Below are 16,567 nucleotides of genomic sequence, written 5' to 3'. Positions count from 1 at the left end.
GGGTCCTGGGATCAAGCCCCACGTCGGGCTCTCTGCTCAGCGGGGAGCCTGCTTCCTCCTCTCTCTCTCTCTGCCTGCCTCTCCCCCTACTTGTGATCTCTATCTGTCAAATAAATAAAATCTTAAATAAAAGATTTTTTTTAAAGATTTTATTTATTTATTTGACAGAGATCACAAGTAGGCAGAGAGGCAGGCAGATAGGAGGAAGCAGGCTCCCCGCAGAGCAGAGAGCCCGATGTGGGGCTCGATCCCAGGACCCTGAGATCATGACCTGAGCCGAAGGCAGCAGCGTAACCCACTGAGCCACCCAGGCGCCCCTTAAATAAAAGATTTTTTTAAGGGACGCCTGGGTGGCTCAGTTGGCTAAGCAGCTGCCTTCAGCTCGGGTCATGATCCCAGTGTCCTGGGATCGAGTCCCACGTCGGGCTCCTTGCTCGGCAGGGAGCCTGCTTCTCCCTCTGCCTCTGCCTGCCATTCTGTCTGCCTGTGCTCGTTCTCTCCCTCTCTCTCTCTGATAAATAAATAAAATCTTTAAAAAAAAAAAAAATAAAAGATTTTTTTAAAAGATTATTTCAGACATTCTCAGATAAAAGAAAATTAGAAATGCGTTGTCTGAAATAAAGGCTAAAAAAGCTCCCTAACCCTGAAGGAAAAAATAAAAGAAGGAAACTGTGTATCAGAAAGGAAGGTAAGACAGTAGAAATAGGGGTGCCTGGGTGGCTCAGTGAGTTAAAGCCTCTGCCTTTGGCTCAGGTCATGATCCTGAGGTCTAAGATTGGGCCCCGTGTCTGGCTCTCTGCTCGGTGGGGGACCTGCTGTCCCCTCTCTGCCTGCCTCTCTGCCTACTTGTGATCTCTGTCAAATAAATAAATAATTTTTTTTTTTAAAGTAAAACTATAGGTAAAATACTTCTCTTGAATTTTCTAAATTGTTAATGGTTGAAACCAAAATTATAACACTGATGTGGTTCTCAATGTACATAGAAGAAATATTTAAAACAATTACTTTATAAATAGGAGAGGACAAAGGGAAATAGAGGGAAGTTTTCTACATTTCACCCAAACTGGTAGATATCAGCAGGGCTGTACGGTAGTAACAAGTATATATGATGAGACTCTTAGAGCAATCACTAAAAAAGATAACACAACCCGAAACACTACAGAAAAATAAAAATGAATCTGAAAAAAAAAATGTTCAGGTAACTCACAGGATGGCAGAAAAAAAATTTTTTTTTTAAAAGATTCATTTATTTGACAGATCACAAGTAGGCAGAGAGAGGGAAGCAGGCTCCCCGTTGAGCAGAGAGCCCAATGCGGGGCTGGATCCCAGGACCCCGGGACCATGACCTGAGCCAATGGCAGAGGCTTAACCCACTGAGCCACCCAGGCACTCCGGAAAAAACAAAATTAATAAAATGTGAGATTAAACTATATCACTAAGATCACTGTATCAAATATAAATGGTCTATATATACATCCACTGAAAGATTGGCAAAGTGAGTGAAAAAACATGCCCTTACATGCTCTCTGCAAGAGACACATCAAATATGACAATAGAAGGCTGAAAGCAAAATGATTGAAAAAAATATATATCATGCCAACAATCCCCCCAAAGTAGCTATGTTAGTATCGGATATATTAGACTTCAGAGCAAAGAAAGTTACCAGAGATAGAGGAACATTGTATAATGGAAAAAAAAAAAAAGGTTGATCCACCAAGAAGATAGAATCCTAAATATATATTGCCAAGTAACAGAGCTACAAATCATGTGATGCAAAACCTGATAGAATTGGAATAGCAAATCCACACTTAACGCTCGAAGACTTCAACATCCCTTGCAACAATAGGTAGAACTAGACAGAACATCAAGGATGTAGAACTTACCACCACCAACCAACAGGATGCAATCAACAAAAAATTCCACCCAACAACAGAAGACACATTCTTTTCAAATACCATGGGACATGCTTTTACCACTTGTGTTCAACAGTGAATTGGAGGCTCTAGCCAAGGGGTTTCGGTTTGGGAAGGAGTCAGGGAGTTGCAGAGAAAAGCATGCAGATTGGAAAGAAAAAAGTAAAATTATTTCTATTTGTAGATGACATGGTCTTTATACAGAAAATGCTAAGGAATCCACTGAAAGACTACCAGAACTAACGTACACAGCACAATTGCAGAATGCAAGGTCAATCGATACAATGAGTAATCTAAAAGTCATATTAGAAAACAATTCTGAAACTCAGCATAGAGTCAAACAATAAAATAGGATAAAATTAATACTTAAGTGTACTTAAAATAAGCGTAAAACTTATATCCTGAAAACTACAAAACATTGTTGAAAGAATTTAAAGGGGTCCTGCGTAGCCAAAACCATCTTGAAAAAGAAGAGAGTTGAAGAACTCACACTTCCAGATTTCAAAACTTAAGTAAAACGCTACAGTAATCAAGACAGTGTGATACTGGCATAAGGACAGACATACAGACCAGTGGAATAGAAGGGAGAGTCCAAAACTAAAGCCTCGTGTATCTGGTCCATTAATTTTCAGCAAAGGTACCAAGACAATTAATTCAGTGGGGGAAAGAATAGTCTAACAAATGGTGCAGACAACTAGATACCCTCAAAAAGTAAATTTAACTTCAAAAATTTAAAAACTTTTGTATCTTTAAGAAAGTGAAAGGACAACCCACAGATTAGGAGAGAGTTTGGGAAATCACGTATTTGATGAGGGAATGGCACCCAGGAAAGATGAAGAACTCTTACAGCGCAACAATAAAAGTAAAAATAACCCAACAGAACATGAGCAGACTCTGAGTCAACATTTCTCAAAAAACAAAAGCCCACACGAATGGCCAATGAGCACATGAAAAGATGCTCAGCATCACTCATGATCAGGGAAATGCAAATCAAAACCCAAGCAAGGAGCTATCACTATATGATCATTAGGATGGCTATAGCCAAAATATTAGATATAAATAATGGTGAGGATGTGGACAATTTTAGACCCTCAAACTTTACTGGTGAGACATTAAAATGATGCAGCCACTTTGGAAAACAGGCAGTTCTCAAAAAGTGAAACACAGTTACTATAATGATCAAGAAATTCTCCTAGAGGGGCACCTGGGTGGCTCAGTGGGTTAAAGCCTCTGCCTTTGGCTCAGGTTATGATCTCAGGGTCCTGGGATCGAGTCCCACCTGGGCTCTCTGCTCAGCAGTGAGCCTGCTTCCTCCTCTCTCTCTGCCTGCCTCTCTGCCTACTTGTGATCTCTGTCAAATAAATACATAAAATCTTAAAAAAAAATTCTCCTAGATATGTATCTGAGAGATCAAAACATGTCTGCCCAAAAGTTGTAGACAATATTTATAGCAACGTTATTCACAATAGCCAAAAGTGGAAACAACCTAAATGTCTACAGACATGGATAAGCAAAATGTGATCTGTACCTAAGTGAAATATTACTCAGCTCTAAAAAGGAAGGAAATTCTGAGACCTGCTGCTACGTGGATTAACACGAACACACGCAAAGTGGAATAAGCCAGACACAGGACACATATTGTATGATTGCATTGTATGCGGTATCTAGAGGAGTCAGATTCACAGGAACGAAGTAAAACGGTGGTTACCAGGGGCTGGGGGAAGGGGAAACAAGTACAGAGTTTCAGCTCGGGAGGATGAAACATTCTGGAGATGGGCAAGGAGGTTGGTCGCAGAATACTGAGAAAACACGTAATGCCACTGAATTGTGCACTCAGAAATGGCTGGAATGGTCAGCTTCAGTGAGGTCTTCGCTGCTATTTGCGCACTGGAAGACTGGAAGGCTGAGTTCCCTCCACGCCGACAGGTACCCACACATCCGCCGGCTGACGACTCAGAGCAAACGAAGCCTGTGCGGTGAAGGTACCCGGGCGCGGGGGCGGGGCTGGAACCGAGAAGGCGGGCCCCACGCCGCCCCGCCGTCGTCATGGAAACGCGCACGCTCCCAGCGCCGACTGCAACTCCCAGCGGCCCCCGCGGCTTCCGGCTGGCAAGATGGTGGCGCGCAGGAGGAAACGTGGGTCGCGGGACCCGGAGCAGGGGATTCCGAGCCCGCCGGGTTACTCAGGTGAGGGGCCGCGGGGTCGGGGCGGTCAGGCTTCCCCGGGAGGCGGCTCGGGCGGCGGCGCTGGCTCGGGGACCCCCGCGCGATTGGGTATGAGGCCTGGTGGCCCGGAAGCCCCCAAGACGCCCTGCTCGCGTCTGGCGGCACTTTTCCGGGACGAGCCCATTTTGGCCACCGCTTCCCTTGGGGAAACCCGTCTCTGTCCACACTCTAACCCCGGACGAGGGAGCCCACCCGCTTCTTATCACCTCTGGCACCCCTCGTCTGGCCCGTATCGCCCCTAACCCGGCTGTGCCTTCCCAACTGGCTCTCCTGCCCTTGCTTTCTGTTCGCCCGGGTGCCGGAATGTGCTTTCCAAAGTCAGATTTAAATCAGATTTTGCCTCACAGCCTGCCTGTATAGCCCCATACCCACTGAATTCCCTCCCGAGGCTTGACAAGTTAGCACCTAAAACGAAAGCCAAACTTACTGACTTGTGTGGCCCCACATGTTCTGCCTCAGCCGCCCTGGAGCGCTCTCTGTTCCTCTGGAGCAACAAGCTCTTTACACCCTCAGGGTTTTTGCACTTGAGGTGCCCTTTTCACACAGCTGTGCCTTATGACTTTGATACTGCTTCCTCAAAGAGGCCCTTCAGATACCGATCTAAAGACCCCCACCATGCAACCACCCCCAGTTTCCCCCTTTCTTTCATATTTGATAGGAACTTGTTATGTGCTGCCTTGTTCATTGTCTTGTGCTACTCTTGTGGGAACTTCCTGAGCACAGGTGCTGCAGCGGTATCCCCACGGTGCTCTGAAGGAGGCCGGGAGAAACAGAAAAGAGCCCCTAGCATTACGGGAATGTCAGACATTATCCCCAAATGATTACGCAGATAGAGGCTTAGAGACATGGAGAGACATTGTCAAGGCACAGAGCAGGTGGCTCTGACTTGGCATGTAAGGCTCTCAGAGGAAGTAGAGTTAAACCTGAAGAGTGGGTGGAAGGAAGAAGGTTGGTGTTTCAGGTAAAGGAAACATGTGAGCTTGAGTGAGGCCTGGACTTACTGGAGGGATAGAGAGAAGGCAGAGGGGCAGGCCCACACAGTGGTGGGGGGCAGACTCTGCAAAAGGATGTGAAAGGTGGGCAGGGTCTGGCAAGGCCTCCAGCCGATGTCAGGATTTTGGTGTTGACCTCAAGAGCAGTGGGGTTTGGGCTGCCGTCTCACTGTGCTCCCACCTGTCGTAATTGCCCGTTTACATTCTCTCCCCCACCTGCTTGGGCGTCCCTCCTAGGCAGGTTCTCTGTTCCTTCAGTCTCGCAGCCTGCACAGTACTCCGCACAGGCCTTGCCTAGGGGAAGGGCTCAGTGATGGAACGGACAGACAGATGGCCAGAAAGGGACAGCCTGAGCTTGATGTTCACGCTGTCCCTCCCTGCCCCCATTTCCTGTCCAGCCATCCCGATCAAGTTCTCAGAAAAGCAGCAGGCTTCTCACTACCTCTATGTGAGAGAGCACAGAGTTCGAGAAGGCACCAAGTCTTCCTGGCCTCAGAAGCGGACGCTTTTTGTCCTCAATGTGCCCCCATACTGCACAGAGGTGAGCGGGTGTCGGGGAGGGAACCTCTAGGGCGGGCCAGGAGCTACGGGTAGGGTTGGGTTTCCGCTGGCCTCCTTCCGCTGGTCCTTGCTGGTTAGGTGGAAGCATCCAACTGAAGCCCCAAGGGAGGGGATCTAGAAGGCTGCTGCGTCTGTCTCTTGTGAAAGGAAATAGCTTATTATTATTATTTATTTTTTTTTTTTAAAGATTTTATTTACTCATTTTTTTTTTTTTAAGATTTTTTAATTTTTTATTTATTTGACAGACAGAGACCACAAGTAGGCAGGGAGGCAGGCAGAGAGGAGGAAGCAGACTCCCTGCCGAGCAGAGAGCCCGATGCGGGGCTCGATCCCAGGACACTGGGATCATGACCTGAGCCGAAGGCAGAGGCCTCAACCCACTGAGCCACCCAGGCGCCCCTTATTTACTCATTTGACAGAGATCACAAGCAGGCATAGAGGCAGGCAGAGAAAGGAGGAGGAAGCAGGCTCCCTGCAGAGCAGAGAGCCCGATGTGGGGCTCGATCCCAGGACCCTGGGATCATGACCTGAGCCGAAGACAGAGGCTTTAACTCACTGAGCCACCCAGGTACCCCGGAAATGTCTTTTTAAAGATAGATTTATTTTTTTATTTGAGAGAGAGAGAGAGAAATAGCATGAGCACGCACAAGGTGGGGGGCAGAGGCTGAGAGGGAGAATCTCAAGTAGCCTCCACACCCAGCACAGAGCCAGACACAGGGTTTGATCCCATGACCTGAGCCGAAAGCAAGCATCAGACACTTAACCGATTAAGCCACCCAGGCACCTTGGAAATGATTACTTATTTATTTGCTTATTTATTTTTAATTTTAATTTAATATTAATTTTTTTGGAAATGTTTTTTTAAGCTGTGCTTTGAAAAGTAAAGTTCTGGGGCCCCTGGGTGGCTCAGTCGGTTAAGATCTGCCTCTGGGACTGGTTCCCACATCAGGCTCCCTGCTCAGTAGGGGGCCCTCTTCACCCTTCCCTCTCCCTCTGCCTGCCACTCCCCCTCTTTGTGCGCTCTCTCTCTCTCAAATAAAATCTTTAAAAAATAAAAAAAATATAAAGTGCAGTTCTAAGAAGCTCAAAGCTTTTTATTATTTCCCAGAATTCTTTGAATTACATGTTTTCTCTGAATTTAAAAGTGATACATCTCCATAGGTAAAAATAGAAGATACAGGGCGCCTGGGTGGCTCAGTCGTTAAGCGTCTGCCTTCAGCTCAGGTCATGATCCCAGGGTTTTGGGATCGAGCCCCACATCAAGCTCCCTGCTCGGTGGGGAGCCTATTTCTCCCTCTCCCTCTCCCTCTCCCCTGCTTTGTTTCCTCTCTCGCTGTCGAATAAATAAGTATTATTATTATTTTTTTTAAATAGAAGATAAGCTTATCCTCTAAATCTGTCCAGGCATTAATGTATTTTCACAAAAATGGTTGTTTTGCTGGGGTGCCTGGGTGCTCAGTGGGTTAAGCCACTGCCTTCGGCTCAGGTCATGATCCCCAGGGTCCTGGGATCAAGTCCCACATCGGGCTCTCTGCTCGGCAGGGAGCCTGCTTCTTCCTCTCTGTCTTTCAGCTTGCCTCTCTGCCTACTTGTGATCTCTGTCAAATAAATAAATAAAATCTTAAAAAAAAAAAATTTAAAAAAATGGTTGTTTTGCATTACATAAAGTCACAGAACAGAAACTAAGGGTGTTGCTGGGTTTTAGATGAGTTGTTTTTCAAAAAAGGAGTATTAATTTCTAAAGGTATGTTTATTTTAGGGAGAGTGAGTGGGGGCAGGACAGAGGCAGAGGGAGAGAATCCTCAAGATAGGAGCTAATTTCAAAAAACACTTTTCTGCAGTCAGAGAAAAGCAGAAGAGAGGCTGTCATGTTTTACGTTTCCTGAAGCGTGGTGTGTGTGCAGAGAAAGGCCTGGCCACAGGGTATAGCTCGCTGCGTTTCACAGACTGAACAGGCCTGCATACTCAGCCCCCAGAACCAGAACATGACCCGAGCCCAAGAAATCCTTCCACGGCCCTCCCCTCCCAAGGATCACCGCCAGCCTAAGTCCCAAAAACACAGAGTTGACTCCAGGTTTAAATGGCTGCTGCAGGGAGGAAAACTTAGTTGTTTGGCTCCTGAAATCCAGAATCCTCTGCATAACCCCGGAAACATCCACGCCTAGTCTCCTGATAGAACCTAATCCTCCTCCAGGGATCGTTCACCCAGAGAAAGGGGCAGCGACGGACGACTGACCTTTCAAAGCGAGAAATCCCTTTCCAGGGACCAAGCAAATAACCTGGGCACATGTTTCAAGCAGTTTCCTGTCATAAAGTCAAAAAGTTTATACCTGAATTCTGTCTCACGCCGTGTCTGGTCCCTCCCATGTCCCATGGCCAGTGGAGGTGTGGGTTTTTCTACTCAACAGTTTTGAACTTGGAAATTCACAGGCTCGCGGGCTCGGGCTGTGGGAGGGCAGGACGGTGACGGTACAGAGGAGGATGTGGCTGGCTCTCGGCTCGTGTGTGTGCCCTGCGGGTGGGCAGACACGGGCTCCGAGACCTTTGGGGGCCCTGGTCCCCTGGCGGTGCCACCCTGGGCAGAGGGAGGCTCCCCGAGGCCCCGCAGCCCCTCACGCTGTGCTTTCTGCGGCAGGAGTGCCTGTCCCGCCTCTTCTCCCCCTGCGGCCCCGTCCAGTCCGTGCAGTTACAGGAGAAGCCAGACCTCGCTGACAGCGCAGAGGAGCCAAAGTCCAAGTTTTTTCACCCCACGCCCGTTCCGGTAAGCGTCCAAGTGCTGCCATCTGCTCACCTGGGGGCGCAGGGGGCGGCCAGGGTGGCACTGGTAGGCCAGTCCCTGCCACATGTGGCCGAGGACGCTGGCCATTAAGCAGCGCCTCTGCTCCTTTCCCTGGATCTGTCACGTCCTTTAGCTTCTTGTCCGGCTCTCTCCATTGTCCTGGGTGGGAGCTCAGAGACCATCTTGCTCGCTGCCCCGAAGGACCTCCCGGAGCTCTCCTCCTGCTCCCCAGCCGAAGTCCCTTCTTCCTGAGGCCCCCCGGCCTGGCCTCCTCTCCCCGTCCTGAGCCCACACCTCCCCCTGGCGTGGCGCGGTCTGACCTAGTGCGTGCTCTGTCCGCTCCCAGGACACGGCGAGCTGGTTTGTGTCACTGTGTCCCTCCCATGACCAGAAGGGAAGTCCCGAGTGTCTCACCTCACCTGGGTTGCTTCTAGCAGGAGTTGGAAAACCAGGAGCGTGGCTGTCCCTCCCCAGGATAACAGAGAACTTTCTGGTTATCTCCCTGGTTCAGGAACATACGAGCATGTGTCCCCTAGCCCAGCGAGGAGTCTGGGAGCCCTGGGAGCCAGTTGCTGGGACGGTGGGACGGGTGCTGGCCTTCTGACACCTCTCCTTCCCCCAGGGCTTCCAGGTGGCCTACGTGGTGTTCCAGAAGGCAGGCGGGGTGTCTGCTGCCTTAGTCCTCAAGGGCCCTTTACTGGCCTCGACAGAGAGTCACCCTGTGAAGAGCGGCATTCACAGTCCGTACCACGGCAGCATCGCGCCCCCACCCCCCTTCCTGGGCCCTGGGTTGGCGGGGGGAGCACTGTGGGCAGTGCCTGCTGTGTCCACGCACCCCCAGAGCGGCAGTCAGGGCGGGCGGAGGGGAGGGCCCAGCTTGCTGCCCCTAGAACCTTCCTTGGGCCGCAAGTCTCCATCCTGGTGGCCTGCGTGAGAAGATCCTGCCTGGCTGGGCACTCAGGGCCCTGAGGATTAGGCCTGAGGAGGTCCCGTTTCCCTGCCCCCTTTCTCCTCAGAGTGGATCAGTGGCTACGCAGACTCGGTGCCAGACCCTGAGGCCTTGAGGGCCGAAGTGGACACGTTCATGGAGATGTATGACAAGAGAATAGCTGAGGTGGGGCTTCCATGCGGACGGGATCACAGGTGTTGGGTCGCTCTGGAGGGGGGTGAGGGTTGGCTCCCTGTCCTGGTCACTGTGTAGAGTTCGGGCTCCCTTTTTCCCTGTGAGTCCTGTGTCCCCTACCTGGGTGACTCCTGGTCTGGTCTCTAAGTGGCCTGTGGGAAACAGTCTGAGGGACGAGGAGGCAGTGTCAGTACCGCTGTGCCCCCTGCTCCCCCAATACTTAGCTCCTGGGAGGGAGAGGGCGCGGCAGGTGGCGGTGGGTGCGGGGAGGTGGCAAGAAGGTTCTGGGCGCCGGAGAGAGGGCTTCGAAGGTGGGGGGGCACCCCAGGCTGCAGGGCGGGTCCCGGGGTCCGCCGGGCACAGCGTCCTCTCCTTGCAGGAGGAGGCCAAGGCCATGGAGGAGGAAGGGGCTCCGGACGAGGAGGGCTGGGTGAAGGTGACCCGTCGGGGCCGGCGGCCCGTGCTGCCGCGGACGGAGGCGGCCAGCCTGCGGGTGCTGGACAGGGAGAGGCGGAAGCGCGCCCGCAAGGAGCTGCTCAACTTTTACGCCTGGCAGCACCGAGAGACCAAGATGGAGCGTAAGGGAGGGGCCCAGAGTGTCGTGCTTCAGCCCCGTCCGGAGCGCAGGGCTCCCACGGGCGGCACTGGGACGTGGGTGTGGAGTGGCGGCCGGGGGGGGGGGGGTTCCTGGACACAGGCGTCCCAACGGGCTCTGGAATCAGGGTCCCAACCTGCAGCATCCCCTGCGGCGGTGCCCCTGTTGCTCCCTGTGACAACTGTGGGGGCCCTGGGTTGTTGAGACGCTCGGGACACACCCGGGACGTCAGACCACCCCGAGCAGTTGGCGCTGGAACCTGTCCGGCTGCAGCAGGGGCGGCCGGGTCACAGAGGGCGGATCTTAGGGAGCCGCCGCTGCTGTGTGAGTGTGTGTGCGTGTGACGGTGTGTGTGACAGTGTGTGTGACAGTGTGTGTGAGTGACTACAGGGCGGGCGCCCTCGCACGGAGCGTGTCGACACGAGTGCCCACTCGCCCCTGGCTCACTCCTGCTCCTGATGGCGCGGAGCGTGTGCCGCAGGCCATTCCTTGTTTGCGGGGTGGCTTCCCCGTGGGCAGAGGGTGCTGGCCCTGGCCTTGGCAGGGGGACAGGCTCAGCAGTGGATGGTGACCTGCCACCCAGGCCCGTCACTCTCTTGCCTGTCTTGCTGCTGCTTCCTACTCTGGCGTCTCTCTTTGGACACCGTAGCTCCTGCTCGTCTCTGTAGAACTGCCGACAGCACGTCTACATCGGCTCTCCCTCTGGGCCTACCCCTCTGTATTCCTGACTTGGTCACCTGGTGACCGGAGCCGCCATCCGAATTTTGCAGCGTTCCGAGGCCCAAGTCCCTTTACTCCCTGACGTTCTCCCCAGTCTGGCTGCTGCAGTGGGGAAGGGGAGGACAGGTGCCCCTGGGGGGGCTCCCCATACCCGCCTGCCTTCACCCCGGATGTGGGGGGGGGTGGTAAGGGAGCGGGCATCTTGCTTTCGCTGCGCTCGCTCTTCTGCTGAGTCCTCCCGGAAAGCTCAGGCGTGTGGCCACCCTGGCTCCCGCACCCTGCCCTCGGGGCCTGCAGGCTCGTCTCCCTGCAGCGTCTGGACAGTATCAGAGAGGAGGGCGGAGGGGGGCAGTCCCCACAGGGTACCCTGACCCTTTTCCCATCCCCTTCCCCAGATCTAGCCCAGTTGCGGAAGAAGTTCGAGGAGGACAAGCAGAGGATCGAGCTGATGCGGGCACAGCGCAAGTTCCGACCCTACTGAGCTGAGCTGGTCCCGGGGCCCCACGGAGAGGGGCAGTGAGCTGTGGCGGTGTGTGGCCAGGGAGGACGGGAAGGCCTGGAACACTCGTCCCAGCCTGCGCAGGCCCAGGGGCTGCCACATCAAACCACCCCCCTCCCCGCCCCCGCCAGATCTGAGCACACAGGGACAGGACCCTCCCCCTGGTTCTGAGGCCGCAGCGGGGGGGGGGGTGGGGGGTGGGGGGGGGTGGGGGTGGGGGGGCAGTGCTGGTGAGGCCTGCCTGGCGGAGGGGGGCCCACAGGCCGCAGGGAGCCACTAGCCCAGGCCATGGCTGCTTCCTTCTCCTGGTTTGTCTGTTCCCAGTCTGCCCCAGGCCTTTGGTCTCCCGAGTGTCCACTGTATTCTCCCTTCCCCTCCGTGGAAGAGCCCCCACGCAGACAGGACAGCCTCAGAAGCACACAAGAACGTTTTATTTTTCGTCTGGCTGGGCGGCTACCTGGCTGTTCCTTCCCCTCCCCCGCTACCCACAGACCGCCAGCCACAGAACAGTGCCCCCAGATCCAAACAGGGTCTCCCCCTTGAAGTCACAGATGTTGAAAGAATCTTGCCCCGTGTCCCCCCAAACTCCCCAGGATTCTCCACCTCGTTCAAAACCAGTGAGGCCAGTCCCCACCACACCGCCCTGGCTGGAGGGCCTGGAACTAGGAATCCAGGTGGTGAGTGGTGGGCATCGGGTCTCCAAAGGCCTGGGCCCGGGCTACATACGGTGTGGTATCGTCTCCTTGCTCTGCAGAAAGGCACTGATGATACCAGCCACGGTCTCGGGTTGGTTCAAGTGGACGTAGTGGGAGCCCGGGACTTCGATGTACTGGTACCGCTGGTTGGGGCGGGAATGGTTGGTGAGTGTGGCCCCTCTGCTGTGCTGGGGCCTTCCCAGGGTCTGCTACCTCCCAGGGGTTCCAAAGGGTCCCCCATGGTGAACCATGGGGCAGGGACTGACCCACAGCTCTCCAGTCACATGCTGGTTAAGTCAGAGCCTGACTCAGAGTCAGAAAGGCCTGATTTGGAAATGGGGGGGATGTCCGGATTTCTGGGTCATTCTGGCCTGTGAGGTTGTAGAGCTAGGCTAGGGAGGACCCAGGAGTCAAGGGTGACCCTCCCTGGGAGACGGGAGGGCACTGCGGGCGGGCCACACAGGCTCGCCTTCGGTGGTGGTGCTGAGGTCACCCGAGCTGAGCTCATGCCCCCACCTCCTTTAGGATCGATTTCAGCGTGTCTGTCACAAAAGTTATGATGCTCTTGTTGGTGTCATCCTCCCTTCTCACGTTAAAATATCCTTGCATTGCTCTGGAAAGTGAGAGGAAAATCAAGATTCACCCTGGGGACACCTTGTGGTACCTCCCCCCAGCCCGCTTCCAGGCTGAGCAGAGACTAGCCTAGGCTTGCCTCTGATTTTCCTGCAGTTCAGGGCTCACTGTGGCCAAGGTGCTGCGGGGTTCACCTCGGCAGGGTCATGGGACCCGCCCGCGGCCAGGGCCTCTGCATGGCGCAGCCGGGAGGGGACGGGCCGAGTCCCTGCTCGCTCTCCACGTCTTTCCCGAGATTTTGCGCATTTCACCTGTATACTTACGAGTTCTGTACCTGTGACTACAGTCGATTCAAGGACACTGTCATCGTCTCAGAAAACCCCAAACCGGAGCCTCTAGTTCTCACCCAGCTCCTGGGTTTACACCAACACTGACTGCAGAGACTGCGCTCCGCACTGGTGTGTGGGTCGAACCACAGAACGCATGGTCTCGGGACTGGCTTCTTTCACTTTCTGTCCTGTTCTCCTGAGTCATCTGTGTAGCTTACACCAGTTTGTTCCCTTCTGGCTGAAATGTAGCCCCCCGCGTGGACATGCCGCATTCGGCCTGTCTGCTGGTGGTCACCTGGGTGGCCTCCGCTTCTGGGCTGTTGTGATGAGCACCGCTCTGGACGGTCCCGCACGAGCTGCCATGTGGACCTAGGTCGGGCCTGTAGATCCCTGGGAGGGTGACTGTGGAGCCTTGTGGTAACTCAGTGGCTCCAGAAACTGCCAGACTGTTCCAAGTGACTGTGCCGCTTTACAGCCCAACAGTGGGAGACTCTGGTTTCTCCACATCCTTGCTAGTGCCTGTCCCCTGCCATGTAGGGTCCTGCCGTCCCCAGGTGTGGGGGGTTGCAGCGTATCTCACTGGGGTTTGGATCTGCAACTCCAGTCTGTGCTTCCTAGACCCCTGTGCTCAGCACCAGAGACACACATGTCCCTAGAAGTCACAGCTGTGGCCACAGGCAGTGGCTTGGGGACTGCAGCTGGCAGGTGGGGGCAGTTGGAAGGCCGGGGAGCAGCAAAGGGCCAGGGGACCTGGCAGGGGACAGTCGGCCGGTGTCTGCCCGGCCTTGCAAGAGGGGCAGCTGGCTCAGCTCCTGGCCCTGCTGCCTGTGCCCTCCATGCCCTGGTGCCAGGGGCAGCCCGGCCTCAAGCAGAAGAACCCAGAACCTCACACGAGGGAGACCTGGGGGTTCCTGGCAGCCGAGGGTCTTTGGAGGCACGAGGCTCGCGCTTACTTGATGAGCAGGACGCGGGCCCGCAGCTGCTTGGTGAAGTTCACAAACTGCTCCCTGCTGATGAAATCCATGCAATGCACCGGCTGCGAGGGGACAGACCACGGTGAGTTTGCTATAAAAGGCAGTAGGTGTTGCTGCCGGTGTGAGGCCTCTGTCCTGGGGTGGAGGGGGGCTTGTGGGGCCACTGTGGCCATTGACCCCGGGACCAGGTCCAGCTTCCAACCACATCACCCCCAAAGGCCTCTAACCTGCAGGCCAGAGGCTTGATTCCTCCCTTAATCTGTTCTCCCTCTTCCTGGGCTCATGGCTGTCCCTCCAGACACTGTGCAGGTCCCTTTACATCCTGGTGTGGTTGTATAGCTAAATGCTAGGAAGTGACCTGGGTGGCTTCTGGGTCTAGATTAAGGACGAGACATGACCCCTAGTCCTGAACTTCCTTCCCTCACCTGCAGGCCGCCCTGCAGCGCGGCCCAGGCAGCCCAGGCTCCGGACTCCACCACGAGCAGCCTTCCGACCTGCACCGACCGTCCTCGTCTGCTTAAGCCACTGTGCAGAGTGAGGATGCCTTGACACTCCCACAGCCCCGCTGGCCTCCATCAGGGCCAGGGCCACCCTGTTTTAGGACCACGTAGCCACCACACGTGGCTACCAAGTGCTTGATATGGGGCTAGTCCAAGTGGTGCTGTGGGGGAAACTGCACAGTGGATGTCGAAGACTTAACAGAAAGAATGCCAGATGCCTCACATTTTTATACTGGTTACATCTTGAATATATGCAGTTAAAAATACTAAATTTGGGGTGCTTGGGTGGCTCAATCATTAAACATCTGCCTTTGGCTTGGGGGGGGGTCCCTACTCAGTGGGGAGCCTGCTTCTCCCAACGCTGCCCCTGCTTGTGTTCCCTCTCTTGCTCGCTCTCTGTCAAATAAATGAAATCTTAAAAAAAAAAATTTTTTTTTTTAAGTATTAAGTTTGGGGGCATCTGGGTGGCTCAATGGGTTAAGCCTCTGCCTTCAGCTCAGGTCATGATCTCAGGGTCCTGGGATGGAGCCCCGGCGTTGGCATTGGCATTGGGCTCTCTGCTCAGCAGGGGGCCTGCTTCCTCCTCTCTGCCTACTTGTGATCTCTAGTCAAATAAAATCTTAAAAAAAAAAGAATACTCTCATCTTTAAAAAAAAAATACTAAGTTTGATTTCCTCTATTCCTTTTTACTCTCGTAACATGGCTACTACAGGGGCGCCTGGGTGGCTCAGTGGGTTAAAGCCTCTACCTTCAGCTCAGGTCATGATCCCAGGGTCTGGGATGGAGCCCCACATCCGGCGCTCTGCTCTTTGGGGAACCTGCTTCCTCCAATCTCTCTCTCTCTGGCCTGCTTCTCTGCCTACTTGTGATCTCTGTCAAATAAGTAAATAAAATCTTAAAAAAAAACAAAAACAAAAACATGGCTGCTACAAGATGTAGATCTGCACGTGACTCACGTTCTACCAGACGGGGCTGGAGCCCCAGAACTCCAGGTGGGTTGGGAGAAGCTTGATAAATGTGTGTGGAGTGGATTAATTCAGGGAAGCTCCCATGAGGACTGACTTGTGCTCAACACTCCTCCACCATTGTGATAAATCTAAAATTCTTATGAAACACACGTGTATACACACACACCTGGTCACAGCCTCCAGAGCACACTGCCCTTGATCTGCCCTGACCTCCTCCCGGCCATTTCCTGCTCCTTGGGCGAAAATGATCGGGGGTGCTTTTCCAGATCACCCACAAGGCCCAATGAATGAAGATCTACCGAGAACCCAGACACACTTTCACGTTAGCTCCTGCTGGCAGGGTGCCCAGCTTAAGGAAGAGCGGGGAGCTGGTTCGTGCCTGCACAGGGGCTCCCCTGACCGGTGTCAACACGCACACTGAAACAGGCCTCTACGGAGGATCACAAAGGGTGAATAGGAGATGGCGCCAGGACTGGGCTCACGAGTCTGCCCCCTCCCCCAGCCTGTGCTCCTCTGGCCAGGGCGGGGGTGGGGGGGGGGGGTTGTTTCAGGCTTGGGGGCCCCATCAGGGGCCCAAGGCAGAGACTGAGGGATGTGACCCCTACTCTGGTCTCCAGATATGAAAATGTAAGTCGGGTTTTGCAGCACTTTCCTCTCAGGCCACACAGTTTGAGGACATCTCTCCAAGAAAGCCGTTAAGAACAAAGGATGCTGGGGATGCGCTGCCTCTTTTGTCTTTGCTTCTACCCCCCACCCCCCCCCCCCCGCCCCAACCTGCTTTCCCTAGCCCACTTTCAGTCCCTGGTCTATGTTCTTCTTCTGCACGTCTAGTGTAACTTACAGTAAAGTCCCTGGATCTGCGTGGCAGCTCGTGATGGCCTTTCACCAATACATGCTCCGTGCCACCCAGCTCGAAGCCTTGACCACCAGCAGCCGCAGGCTCCCCCCCAGGGTAATCTCGGAGGACACCACTATTCAGACCACTAGCCCCATAGATCAATTTGCCTCTTTTTGAATTTCGGGTTAAGTGGAATCAGGCAGAGTGCTCTCTGTTTCTGGTTTCTTTTGGTCTGTAAGTATGTTTGTTTTTTTCCCCTGTGCGGTGCTCCAGTGTATGAAT

At 53.8% G+C, this 16,567-nt stretch overlaps 2 protein-coding genes across 7 annotated transcripts in view; one reads left to right on the top strand and one right to left on the bottom strand.

Annotated features, from left to right (window-relative positions):
* The first annotated feature begins 3,983 nt into the window (after nt 1-3,983).
* Nucleotides 3,984-14,916, top strand: RRP7A (ribosomal RNA processing 7 homolog A). Its single transcript, XM_059187164.1, has 8 exons — nt 3,984-4,100; nt 5,530-5,672; nt 8,328-8,453; nt 9,094-9,211; nt 9,488-9,585; nt 9,974-10,172; nt 11,305-14,061; nt 14,411-14,916. Exons 1-7 carry the CDS (start codon nt 4,028-4,030, stop codon nt 11,388-11,390), a joined length of 843 nt encoding a protein of 280 aa, XP_059043147.1. The 5' UTR covers nt 3,984-4,027; the 3' UTR covers nt 11,391-14,061; nt 14,411-14,916.
* SERHL2 (serine hydrolase like 2) overlaps nt 11,821-16,567 on the bottom strand; it is a 30,572-nt gene continuing 25,825 nt past the window's right edge. For 3 of the 6 annotated variants that reach the window (XM_059187157.1, XM_059187162.1, XM_059187161.1), the window contains exon 9: nt 11,821-14,041. In XM_059187157.1, the coding sequence (XP_059043140.1) occupies nt 13,665-14,041 (377 nt within the window). In that variant the 3' untranslated portion in view covers nt 11,821-13,664. The remainder of the gene's footprint in view (nt 14,042-16,567) is intronic. The other 3 variants (XM_059187163.1, XM_059187159.1, XM_059187158.1) reach the window with 2 other exon arrangements.

The sequence above is a fragment of the Mustela lutreola genome, chromosome 8 (assembly GCF_030435805.1).
Source record: "Mustela lutreola isolate mMusLut2 chromosome 8, mMusLut2.pri, whole genome shotgun sequence".
Taxonomy (NCBI): Eukaryota; Metazoa; Chordata; class Mammalia; order Carnivora; family Mustelidae; genus Mustela; species Mustela lutreola.
This window is presented reverse-complemented; position numbering and strand designations above follow the sequence as displayed.